This window comes from Portunus trituberculatus, chromosome 42 (genome assembly GCF_017591435.1).
Source record: "Portunus trituberculatus isolate SZX2019 chromosome 42, ASM1759143v1, whole genome shotgun sequence".
Classification (NCBI taxonomy): domain Eukaryota; kingdom Metazoa; phylum Arthropoda; class Malacostraca; order Decapoda; family Portunidae; genus Portunus; species Portunus trituberculatus.
The window spans coordinates 30,173,876-30,187,783 of NC_059296.1; the positions used below are offsets into that span (position 1 = coordinate 30,173,876).

At 41.2% G+C, this 13,908-nt stretch overlaps 1 protein-coding gene and 1 long non-coding RNA gene across 4 annotated transcripts in view; one reads left to right on the forward strand and one right to left on the reverse strand.

The window, feature by feature from the left end:
• Window positions 1-13,908, reverse strand: part of LOC123517422 — a 237,060-nt gene that overhangs the window by 123,224 nt on the left and 99,928 nt on the right. The gene's annotated exons all lie outside the window — the stretch shown is intronic.
• The window catches only part of LOC123517420 (GATA-binding factor C-like), a 95,605-nt gene continuing 91,453 nt past the window's right edge, over window positions 9,757-13,908 (forward strand). For both annotated transcript variants that reach the window (XM_045277447.1, XM_045277448.1), the window contains exon 1: window positions 9,757-9,916. In XM_045277447.1, the coding sequence (XP_045133382.1) occupies window positions 9,757-9,916 (160 nt within the window). The remainder of the gene's footprint in view (window positions 9,917-13,908) is intronic.

The window sequence follows — 13,908 nt, forward strand, 5'->3', positions numbered from 1 at the left end:
ACGTCCTAGGTTTTCTAAGCAGACCATCAGCAGAACAGAGAGCCCAAGACAGCGGAAGATCCCTAAGCAGCGTGGAAGCGAGCGTGTTACATCACTCGACCACTGACCGAGAGCATACCCGCGGAGGCCTCGAGTTTAACACTTGGGCGCAGTAACAAATGGTGTACGGGCAACTCAATATTCAGCGGAGGGAACCGAGTAGGTTGTAAGAGTCGTTCTCACTGATGTTCCTACGAGGCGCGGGAGCAGTTGCCGCATTCTGATAGGCTCGTTACGCTGCCGTGGAACAAGGAGACACTAATCCCTTAATGAGGCTCAGTTTTCAAGGATAATTAAGCTCCCTCGCATTCGTTCCTTCGGCCAGCCCGCCACAGGTGAGGGGAGGTTAGGCGAGCAAGGTGTTTACTACTGTTGTTGCTGATTTGTAATGGACAGATAGCTTGTGTAAAACGTGCCTAGGAAAACATGGTGGGAATATGAGTTGTAATGGTGAAAGCTGCGTAGATGAGACGTAAAGATGTTAGTGGTAAGTATATAGATGTGTGTGTGTGTGTGTGTGTGTGTGTGTGTGTGTGTGTGTGTGTGTGTGTGTGTGTGTGTGTGTGTGTGTGTGTGTGTGTGTGTGTGTGTGTGTGTGTGTGTGTGTGTGTGTAAATATTTATAGTTTTTTTTTTTTTCGTGATGTTTACATGGCTATGTAATGTAGAAGCGAGTTGTAATTGTAGTTAGTAAATTCTCTCTCTCTCTCTCTCTCTCTCTCTCTCTCTCTCTCTCTCTCTCTCTCTCTCTCTCTCTATCTATCTATCTATCTATCTATCTATCTATCTATCTATCTATTTATCTCTCAATTTACCCATCTATTCACCAATCTATCTATCTGTCTATTTATCTATCCACTCTATGTATCAACCACTCAATCTGACCATACATCTTTTCACTACTTATCTATCTGTCTGTCCATCTTTCTACCTATCATTATATCTACCTATTTATCAATGCACATACCTGACTTAACTTCCATCAGTCTAAACACAAGAGCGCTTCACTAATTAAGAAATAAACACGACTCATCTTAACAAACACCCACCCATTGCTCCTATTAACTACCCTCATCTCTGGGACACACGAGAAGAGACACTCCCACAACACGTATCATTGAGTACATTACCTCTACCTACTCTATACCGTCTCCTTGAACCCCCACAAGCGCCTGTACTAAGTTTCAAGGCGCTGCTCCCAATAATCAATAGTTAGTACTTGGGGAATTTGGCTTCTCTTCGCTGCGAGGGGTAGAGGCTGAGGGTGAGAGGGGGTAATGACAACCTTGGTGGATACACATACAGACGTTCGTATATACTCTTAGGAATCTTCGTGGGATTCTACGCGGCCGCCGGGAACGACTGATAAAGACGAAACGTTTAATAGGAACCGCTTAAGGTTATAAAAATAACGATAAAAACAAAAAGAAATAAAAAAATAATGATAAAATAATAATAATAATAATAACAATAATAATAATATTCGTAATAATAATAATAATAATAATAATAATAATAATAATAATAATAATAATAATAATAATAATAATAATAATAATAATAATAATAATAATACACGTAATAATAATAATAATAATAATAATAATAATAATAATAATAATAATAATAATAATGATAATAATAATAATAATTATAATAACAATAGTAAATAATAATTATAATAATAATAATAACAATAGTAATAAAAATAATAATAATAATAATAATAATAATAATAATAATAATAATAATGATAATAATAATAATAATAGAGCTAATAATAATAATAATGATGATGATGCCAATAACATCAATAAAAATAATAATAATAATAATAATAATAATAATAATAATAATAATAATAATAATAATAATAATAATAATAATAGTAATAATAATAAATTATAATAATGATAAAATAAAAATAATGAATCATGAAAACATCAAAATAATAGTAATAATAAAAATAGAAGAAAAATAATAAAAATAATAATAAAAATAATAATGATAATAATAATAATAATAATAATAATAATAATAATAATAATAATAATAATAATAATAATAATAATAAATAATATTGGTAATAATAACAAAAACAAAAGTCATAATGAATATAATGATAATAATAGCAACAATAATAATAATAATAATAATAATAATAATAATAATAATAATAATAATAATAATAATAATAATAATAATAATAATAATAATAATAATAATAATAATAATAATAATAATAATAATAATAATAATAATAATAATAATGAAAAAATTATAATGATAAAAAAAAAATAATAAGAAGAAGAAGAAGAAGAAGAAGAAGAAAAGAAGAACAAGAACAAGAACAAGAACAAGAAGAACAAGAAGAAGAAAAGAAGAAGAAGAAAGAAAAAAGAAGAAAACGGTGCCACAAATAGAGGTAGGAGTAATAGTATTATTAATAGCAGTAGCAGTAGTAGTAGTAATAGTAGTAGTAGTGGTAGTACTAGTAGTAGTAGTAGTAGTAGCAGCAGCAGTAACAGTAGCAGTAGTAGTAGTAGTAGTAACAGTAGTAGTAGTACTAGTAGTATATAGTAATAATACTATTGGAGGTGGTGGTGGTGCAAGTAGTAGTAGTAGTAGTAGTAGTAGTAGTAGTAGTAGTAATAGTAGCAGCAGCAGCAGCAGCAGCAGCAGCAGCAGCAGCAGCAGCAGCAGCAGCAGTAGTAGTAGTAGTAGTAGTAGTAGTAGTAGTAGTAGTAGTAGTAGTAATAGTAGTAGTAGTAGTAGTAGTAAGGTTTTAGTTGCGGAGTTTTTGAGTGCATAGCGAGTATTCCCAGAGACACCTTCTTTGTTGGTAAATTGGTGTCGAAAGATGGTGGGCTCGAGTCTGTCACACGGTAATTTCTCGGTGGGAGAGGTAGCATTCTGTCGTAACTAAATCCAGTGCCATGATCTCTTTGTTGGGCCGCCATGGCAACATCTTAACCCCGTCCCCCATCACACACACACACACACACACACACACACACACACACACACACACATACACACACACACGCACACACACATATCACTGTTTGCCTTCCCGCCTCATATCTGTCTCTCTCTCTCTCTCTCTCTCTCTCTCTCTCTCTCTCTCTCTCTCCGAACAGGAGTTATATATTGATTCTTTACAAGAGTATAGCACAGATCCAGGTCATAAGTGTATGCTATAGTAGACCTTCTGAATGGTATACTCGTACTAAAAAATAAGGGGCCGAGTTTGAAGACCTCCTTGCAACAACACGTTCTTTTTCATTAGGACATATTATATCCTCTTTTTGCGACGGATTTTCTAATGTGTTCACTTAGAGCTGATCCATGTGAGTCTTTAACAACCGTCCCTTTCACACCTTTTACATAAGAAGGGCTCTGGCGAAGTGCTAGAAAAGACTAAAAATGTAAAGGGGAATCAATGTAAGTGCCAGTGTCTAAAGAGTAGAGCCAAGAGCATTATCCAAAATTAGGGAAGCGTCTTGAAACCTTCCTCTTGAGAGACTTAAAGTTATAGGTATGAGGAAATAATGAGGCAGGTAAGGGGATAGCTAAATGGCTGAAAGATTGAGGATGATGATTAACTCGTGCATTAAAGAAGTGAACAGAACAGGAATAAGAGAAAGTAGAAGGCCTTGTGCAGTGAGTCCGAGCTGCAAGAGGGATGGCATGTAATCACTAAGACCAGTAGAGCAATTAATGGCGATATAACACAACAAGAGATGCAACGTGCGTACACTTCCATAGCCGCTCATCACAACTTAACTCCCTTGTTGTAACATCCCGTCATCTGAGATATCTGGCGCTTTATATTTCATTAACGAAGGAACTACTGACAATGAACAGAAAATATGCGAGTCACCAGATCAGCCTCGCATATCACCACATTTTGCAAAGCCAGGAGACTCTCGCTGCTGAAGAAAAGAGGCGATTCTTCCGTTTGTTCACTAATTATCTTGCAGCAGCGTAGTACATTGCTAGTCTGGGGCATTAGTCGGGCATCCAGTGTTCTGTGTGTGTTTTTTTTTTATGTTCAGGTTTAATTAAGGACAACTGAGTGTGCAACCTTCCTCATCCCCTCCCCTTCTCTCTCTCTCTCTCTCTCTCTCTCTCTCTCTCTCTCTCTCTCTCTCTCTCTCTCTCTCTCTCTCACACACACACACACACACACACACACACACACACACACACACACACACACACACACACACACACACACACACACACACACACACACACACACACACACACACACACACACAAACGGACAAGAAGTCTGCTCGTGCCAATTATAAGCCTTTAGTATCTCAATTAGCGGAATGCTGCTGATAAAATAATGTGACAATAATAAAATCTTGACCTTATGAATAAATGTCACCAGAATAAGCCCGACACTAAATATTTCCACACCAATGTTTGAGATGTTTCAGTATATGTTACTCATGTATTATAGCTACGATGCGTTCAAGTGCTTCCTTCACCTCTTCATGTGTCCTGCCGTGCAATATTTACCGGCACACACTGAGTCCTGCACAATGTGTTCCAGGAACGTATGTCATCCAGAAATTAATGTATACCAGCGCTGAATGTATTCCAACACCCATTGTATTCCAAGAGCCAGTGTGTTTCCCCACCTACTTCATGCCACCAAATGTGTGTGCTCCAGATATAGAAATGCTGTAACAACAAATATCTTACAGCGTTCATTGCATCTTACAACGGAATGTGTTGCAGCACTCAATGTGTGTGTTGCCGCATCCGATGAGCTGCAGCACCCAACGTGTTGCAGCACACAGTATGTTGAAGCACCCAATGTCTTGTAGTACCCAGTATGTTGAAGCACTCAACGTGTTGTAGTACCCAGTATGTTGAATCACTCAATGTGTTGAAGCACACAATGTGTTGCAGTACCCAGTATGTTGAAGCACTCAGTGTGTTGAAGCACACAATGTGTTGCAGTACCCAGTATGTTGAAGCACTCAATGTGTTGAAGCACACAATGTGTTGCAGTACCCAGTATGTTGAAGCACTCAGTGTGTTGAAGCACACAATGTGTTGCAGTACCCAGTATGTTGAAGCACTCAATGTGTTGAAGCACTCAATGTGTTGCAGTACCCAGTATGTTGAAGCACTCAATGTGTTGAAGCACACAATGTGTTGCAGTACCCAGTATGTTGAAGCACTCAATGTGTTGAAGCACTCAATGTGTTGCAGTACCCAGTATGTTGAAGCACTCAATGTGTTGAAGCACTCAATGTGTTACAGTACCCAGTATGTTGAAGCACTCAATGTGTTGAAGCACACAATGTGTTGCAGTACCCAGTATGTTGAAGAACTCAATGTGTTGAAGCACACAATGTGTTGCAGTACCCAGTATGTTGAAGCGCTCAATGTGTTGAAGCACACAATGTGTTGCAGTACCCAGTATGTTGAAGCACTCAATGTGTTGAAGCACTCAATGTGTTGCAGTACCCAGTATGTTGAAGCACTCAATGTGTTGAAGCACTCAATGTGTTGCAGTACCCAGTATGTTGAAGCACTCAATGTGTTGAAGCACTCAATGTGTTGCAGTACCCAGTATGTTGAAGCACTCAATGTGTTGAAGCACTCAATGTGTTGCAGTACCCAGTATGTTGAAGCACTCAATGTGTTGCAGTACCCAATATGTTGAAGCACTCAATGTGTTGAAGCACTCAATGTATTGCAGTACCCAGTATGTTGAAGTACCCAGTATGTTGCAACACCCACTGTGTTGCAGTACCCAGTATGTTGAAGCACTCAATGTGCTGAAGCACACAATGTGTTGCAGTGCCCAGTATGTTCAAACACTCAATGTGTTGAAGTACTCACTGTGTTGCAGTATCCAGCATGTTGAAGCACTCATTGTGTTGAAGTACTCAGTGTGTTGCAGTACCCAATAATCTGAAGCACACAATGTGTTGCAGTACCCAGTAAGTTGAAGCACACATTATGTTGCGGTGCCCAGTGAGTTGAAGCACACAATGTGTTACAGTACCCAGTAAGATGAAGCACATAATGTGTTGAAGCACACAATGTGTTGCAGTACCCAGTAAGATGAAGCACACAATGTGTTGCAGTACCCAGTAAGATGAAGCACACAATGTGTTGCAGTACCCAGTAAGATGAAGCACACAATGTGTTGCAGTACCCAATAAATTGAAGCACACAATGTGTTGCAGTATCCAGTAAGTTGAAGCACACGGTGTGTTGCAGCACACAATGTGTTGCTCCACTCAGTGTGTTGCAGCACCCAATATGATGCACCATCCGATGTGCTTTAACACGCAATGTGCTCCAGCATCCGATGTGTTGTAGCATCCATTGTGTTAAAGCAAACATTGTGTTGAGGCACCCAATATGTTACAGGATCCAGTGTGTTGCAGCACCAAATGTGTTGAAGCATCCAATGTGCTGCAACATCCAACGTGTTGCAGCACTGTTGCATTACTCAATATGTTGCAGCATCCAGTGTGTTGCAGCATCCAGTGTGGCCAGGAACTAATGATCAATGAAGCGCTCCAGATATTGTACATGTCTGAATTTGAATTCAAAAGTAGGTTATCATGAGGCATATCATGAGGAAACAATACTTTCAAACATCAAACTGGGGAGTTAGTACTACTTCCACTCTCGCTTGATTATTTGCTGTGTGTTTTATGGTGTCATCGGAAATACTTCACTGACTACATCTGAAGTGTGTGTGTGTGTGTGTGTGTGTGTGTGTGTGTGTGTGTGTGTGTGTGTGTGTGTGTAAGTGTGTGTGTTGGGGGTGGGAGGGGAAAATCGTGTAAGACAATAAGTAGAGTATCAAAATTTTTGCTGTGATCTACTTCATCCACGCGCACCACAGCCTAATATGTGTCTCACTGTGCTCTGCTTGTGGCGCCGACCAGTGTGTTCCATAGGTTCAGGTGCGTCAAAGTACCATAAGAACCAGTGTGTATCGCGACACCCGGAGTGTGTGTGTTTCACTGTTTCACTGTTTGATCTGCTGCAGTCTCTGACGAGACAGCCAGACGTTACCCTACGGAGCGAGCTCAGAGCTCATTATTTCCGATCTTCGGATAGGCCTGAGACCAGGCACACACCACACACCGGGACAACAAGGTCACAACTCCTCGATTTACATCCCGTACCTACTCACTGCTAGGTGAACAGGGGCTACACGTGAAAGGAGACACCCAAATATCTCCACCCGGCCGGGGAATCGAACCCCGGTCCTCTGGCTTGTGAAGCCAGCGCTCTAACCACTGAGCTACCGGGCGTGTGTGTGTGTGTGTGTGTGTTTGTAAGTGAGCGCGACAACATTGATTACATTATAAGAAACGTGATATCACATCCAATGAATGACAGCCAAACCTACTGCATCATGCAGCGTGTGTCACAGCATTAGCTGTCTAATTCACTTTGAAACACAAAACCCATAGTGTGTCACAGCACTCTTTCTGTTATGATAACATAACCACTCAGCTCAACCCGCTTTAATTTTAGTCATTGTGTTACACCTGCCAGAGTGCCACAACTCCCACTGCGCTGTGGAATCTGCTGTGTTACAGCATTAACCTTTCATCATGGCATCCAGTGTGACTTAACACTCAGTGGGTTACTAAACCAAGTCGGTAACAATAGCATCTATTTGTCAAGCAACACGTGTGTATTACAACACCGTAGTCAAGTCATTCGGTATCACAGCAACCCAGCGTGTTTTAGCATCTAGTGTTTGGCATGATACTCTGTGCATCACAGCAACAATGTCTGCGTCAAGCACCCAATGTGCGGCACAGCACCAGTATATCACAACACCTTGTATGTCAGAGCATCCCGTGTGGCTTACAAAGTAGTGCATCACATCCAGTGAATGCCAGATCATCGTGTCTGGCGGCAGGTGTAGCGCACAGGGGCAGGTGTGTCATGTAATTCAATGAGCTGCAGTAAAACAGGTGCTATAAAAGCAATGATGTGTAACAATAATTGTTTTTTTTTGTTTTTTTTGTCTGCAGCAGTAAGTCACAGTGTCCGCTTTGTGTGTGTGTGTGTGTGTGTGTGTGTGTGTGTGTGTGTGTGTGTGTGTGTGTGTGTGTGTGTGTGTGTGTGTGTGTGTGTACCTAGGTACGTACGTGCGTGCGTGCATACGTGATTGCTTGCAAGTGTGCATATGTGCATGCCTGCGCGCACGCGTGTCTGATAACCTACGGCATTATAATACGCAATGTGTCATAGCAGCGTGTGTGTGTGTGTGTGTGTGTGTGTGTGTGTGTGTGTGAACAAGCAGTATATATTGCGGCACTCAATGCATACGAAAGTGTTTAGTGCCTCTCAGTGCCAGCTTGCCAATATTCAAATTGTGTCTAAAATGCACACAATATGTCTTAAATCCAAAAAGCATCCATCAACTACTCAGCCTATAAGAGTACAAAGCCTCTTTAATCATTTGCACACTGTGGATTACTTTCTTTTGATGGCCACTGTTTGGGTCCTGACCCTGTAATGTGTGTGTGTGTGTGTGTGTGTGTGTGTGTGTGTGTGTGTGTGTGTGTGTGTGTGTGTGTGGTTATATCCAGTGTGCTAAGGCAGTGTTAGTATTCACTGCATGGCGGCTCGAGGGATAAGATCTCAGAATATATAATAAACGGTGTATTTTGATCCTGCCTCATTCCTCAGGCCGCAGTGCCAGTAAGTGCTGCAGTGCCACAGTTCAGTCCCTCCTTCATTTCAGTGTCTGGCGTGGCCCAGTGCCTGCTTAACTCCGCGTCCCCGAGTTCCTCGCCGCCCAGTATGTCTTAAGCGCTGGAGAATCGCGTGCCTATGGAGGAAATCCGCTCGCAGCTCGCCCAGCCTACACACCCACACACATGAGCAATACGCTTCCATAATGCTCGCCTGCCCATGACCCGTCCACTACATTCAGGGTACAAAGTCCACATTGTTCCGTGTACGATTAATGTTCCTCCACACGCAAGTAAGCCGTAGATGCACATGTGTGAGTACGTTCATGTGTGCGTACTGGAGGCTGGCCGTGTGCAAGGGTGGTGAGAGTTGTGCATTCCTGTAGGGGTGTGTGGCGGAGTGAGGCGGGCGAGGGAGCGGGGGCAGCACTGGCCGCGTGTGTCGGCTTCGTACGTTGGGGGCGGAATCTGGCCCAACTCTCATCGACGATTGGCCGGCGCGCGCTGAATGGGCGAGGTTACTATGGCTCCGCCCACTCGGGAGAGATTACATCGCAAATGCTGTGTGTGTGTGCGATGCTCGGGCAGGCTGGAGTCCGGAGTCTTAGTGGTGTTCTATTTGGACCGGCCGTCAGTTGTGCTGAGGGTGCGCGGTTGGCCCGTCCTGCAGCTTGTTGTGAGCGTTAGCACGAACCGCCTCTGTCTCTCCTCTATCGTCGTCTGTCCCGCCGAGTGGGTGATAGTTGTGTTGAGAGGAAGGATTGGTAGAGAAAGACAAGCAGTTGCAACTAATCAGCGAAATGTAGCAAAAGAGGAGCTTGGTGAGCACCCAAGGTCCTGCCGACTGATCCCGATGAGCAGGGCCGCCCGGCTGGTGGGTCCACACTCACGCAGTTCACTTCTCAGCCCTGCAAAGGCGCCCCAGCCCGTCCTGGCCCTCTGCAAGGGCTACAGCGCGCCTTGACAGTACCGTTCTCGAAAGTATCGTGAGCCTCGAGTAGTGAATCAGTATGGATATGAACGGAATGGATCAGTCAGGGCAGGCGGCCGCGGGAGGCTACATGAACCGCTGGTATGATGGGTCGGAGGGCGGCCACTCGGGCCTCCACCAGGACTACTACAACAGCATGGCACAGGCGATGCACTGCGCCTACGGCAACAATATGGCCGGTATGTATTACCCGCATCAGCACTTTCTGTATGTAAATTGGCTAATGAATAATGGGAAAAAAGAAGCAATATTGCAAGGGTTCCACGGTTGTCTCGCCACTCGTCAAATTCATAATGACGCCGCAGTGACGGGAAGGCTTCCTCCTCTCTCACAAATCCAGTAGCTAGGACAAAACAGTGGACACCTCCATCAGTCAGGGCAATGGCATGCCGCCGCGCCCCGAGAGCCTGTGAAGAAGACACACGCATATATTTCTAGCCTCCGCAACGCCCTCGCGCTAACGCCCAAGCCCATAATGAAAGGTTCTTCACAGCAGTGGGCGTGCGATCTCCGTCCGCCAATTACCCTCTACTTCCCCCTCCCTACTGCCGCCCCTATGTGTCCCTCCCCCTGACCCCGGCCTGACCCGCCCCGACACCCGCGGGGCCTTGTCCCTAACACATTAACTAAACGATATCATTATAATATACAATAAACAACTAGACACCTTTGTTCGCTTCTTACATCGCATATATATATATATATATATATATATATATATATATATATATATATATATATATATATATATATATATATATATATATATATATATATATATATATACATAATTAATTAACATATCTCTATAATAATTTACTTGATTATGCATAAAGTTCCATACAATGCGTTCACACTGTCATAACTATTCTGATTTTGTATAATGTTTATGAAATATTCAAACAACATATAACAGATATGCACATCATATGCATGTCATAACAAATCCAGTATTGTAATATAACTATGGTCGCTGAAGACGAGCACAGCGGAGGACAGTGTTGCGAACACACGAGGCCAGGGCGCCGCAGTACCCTCCCTACGCTGGCTGCTGCTGCTGCCACACACGGGGCGGAAGCAGAGCGGCGGCGGCACCGAAGGGAAAGGTTGTCTTGATCCTGTGACATGCCCCACCACGTGTGTTCCCCGCAACACTGTCACCTGTACTTCTGAAACACTTGTGATGAAAAACTGCAACTCCTCAACCTTATTGTAGGTTGTATTTCATGATAACAAATAAATCACAATTTATAAAACTGATTAAAAAAATGTAACGAAAGACTTACAGGCCTTCATAACACTGCTGAAGACGAGTCAATGCTATGATGGAGTCCACGCAGAAAGAAGAAATCGTTCCCAGTACACAGTAGCACAACAAATGGGCACATACAGAACACTGGTCACACACTCGCCACTAACCCCATAGACACGTACTGTACATCCCAAAAACACACAAGTACACACACAACACACAATTACAAACACAGCACAGGCCACACAGAGACACAGAGACACGCCGGATAACAAGTGACCACCGGGCACGCGACGCAGACAGCGGCCCGACGAAATGCTCACCTCGACATTAACATGATGACAGGCAAAAAAGTGACCCGCGACCTCCGTCTTGTGTGTATGATCGTGTATTTAGCTCGAGTACCACTGATCTGGACCCAGATAACCAAGGGGTGAGAGATTGCTGCCCAGATAATGACTGTATTAGCATTCATAAGTACGGGTTATGCTACGCTGCCACCCGCACCACACCGATCATTACATCCTTAACTCAACCTCTAATTTAGAGAAAGAAAACTCATAATTTCTCATTCCATTACTCCCCACTCCCCGCCGGCACTGCTTTCCAGACCTTGGTGTGCAATGTGGAGTGCTTTGATGGTGGTGGTGATGGCGATGGTGGTGGTGGTGACTCGATATCTACAGTCACACTTCATCCCACGCTGATTATCGTTCCAGTGCAAAAATGTATTGTCAACAGTAAAAAATGTATTGCCAAGTGTGAAAAAAAGAATCAGTGAATGTTTAGCGAGATGTTAATTTCCTTGTGTGTGAAACTGCTGCGATAGAGGAATAATAATGACTGCAATTATGAAAGTTATTATCTCGATCATTTTTTGCTGTTCATTTCACTATTCATTATAATTATTGTTTTCATTATTGTTACTATTGTTATTATTATTATTATTATTATTATTATTATTATTATTATTATTATTATTATTATTATCATTATTATTAATATTATTATTATCATTATTATTATTGTTGTTGTTTTTGTTGTTATTTTCATTACAATCATTATTACTATTATTAATATTACACTTATTATTATTATTATCATTATCATTATTATTATTATTATTATTATTATTATTATTATTATTATTATTATTATTATTGTTACCACTATCATTGCTATTATAACTTTTATTATTATCATTATTATTATTGTTTTTATTATTATTATTATTATTATTATTATTATTATTATTATTATTATTATTATTATTATTATTATTATTATTATTATTATTACTATTATCATTATTATTATTATCATTATTGTTATCATTATTATTGCTTCTACTTGTTCAACAACAACAACCACCACAACAATTACTACTGCAACAACTACTACTGCTACAACAACAACAACAACAACAACTACTACTACTACTACTACTACTACTACTACTAAATTTTATTGACATGAATGTGGAAAACAGATAGAGACAGAGAAAAGTACAATTATCATAATGAATACAATCACCACCACCACCACCACTACCACCTCCGCCACCATCATTAATATTTCATGCATTACAAAACAATATCAACTCTGAGTATTCTGTTTATTTACCTAGTGTAGAGGTGATTTTTGACTCCATGTTTGTAAGAGGTAGGAAAGAACAGGCGACAATTGTCCCTTTGACCATTGGAGCTGCGAAAGAGTAAGCCTTGATTCACTGCGCCAATAAAACACGTTACAAGAAGATTTTCAGAAAGAGATTATGTATGTAACTTATTATGATAATTCTTTGTATCTCTATCAGTGGACGACAAAATAGCAGGATCCATGTTCATATTGATATTGATAGCAAAGATAATAATTTCGTAAACCAGATATAATAATGATAAAGAAAAGAAAATAATAATAATAATAATAATAATAATAATAATAATAATAATAATAATAATAATAATAATAACAAAAATAATAATGATAATGATAAATGATAATGATAATAATAATAATAATAACAATAATAATAATGATAATAATAATAACAATAATAGTAATAATAATAATATTGAAAACAGTAACAGTGACAATAAAACATCAACTAAACATACAAATACATAAACAAGACATTTTTTCTTTCTTTTCTGTGCTTCGGCGTTGCTCACACAATACTCTTCACCTCACGTGTTGTTTAAATAAGTGGCCTTGAATAATGGCACTAATACTGTCACTTCCACACTTTCCACCACCAAGGCAAGTCGTGGAGCGTAATCCTATCAGGTTACAGTACTGCCTCCCTCCGCCCTGTCCTCCCTGTCTGCCCTGGCCTGCTTCTGCCTCTCGCGGCCGCCAGCCACCTCAGCTTAGCCCGCCCTGCGCCGCCGTCACCAGCTATTCCTGCTTCTTTCATTCAGAGCAGGAGACACGCGTGAAGAACACAGGCTTCCTCTTTGGTGGTTATTTAGCCCAGACGATCAGCTTTCATAGAGGCTGAATATACAAAATCCTAGTTAATGGGTATCCTCTCTCAGCAGCCACGTTACCGCCGCTCTGTGAAGCACCAGGCAATGTTTGTTTTCTGACACGAGTCAACAGCTCTCTCTCTCTCTCTCTCTCTCTCTCTCTCTCTCTCTCTCTCTCTTGGCTTCCATGGAGATGACCAGACGCGATGACTGAGTAATTAACAAGCCAAGATAATACTGAGAGCATTTACACGTGCTGGACAATTAAGGGAACATGTGCAAGCCGGGATTACAGGAGCTTAGGCGTGGCGTTCTATGGTATACGAGTACATGGCAAGCCTCGCCCTACCATGGTAACGACACCACCAGCGCCTCACCACCCATCCCTTGCATCTTCAGTCCTGATCCCCGCCTCTTCCCTCGCTCTCCCGCCTCTCCCGCCTCCTTATCG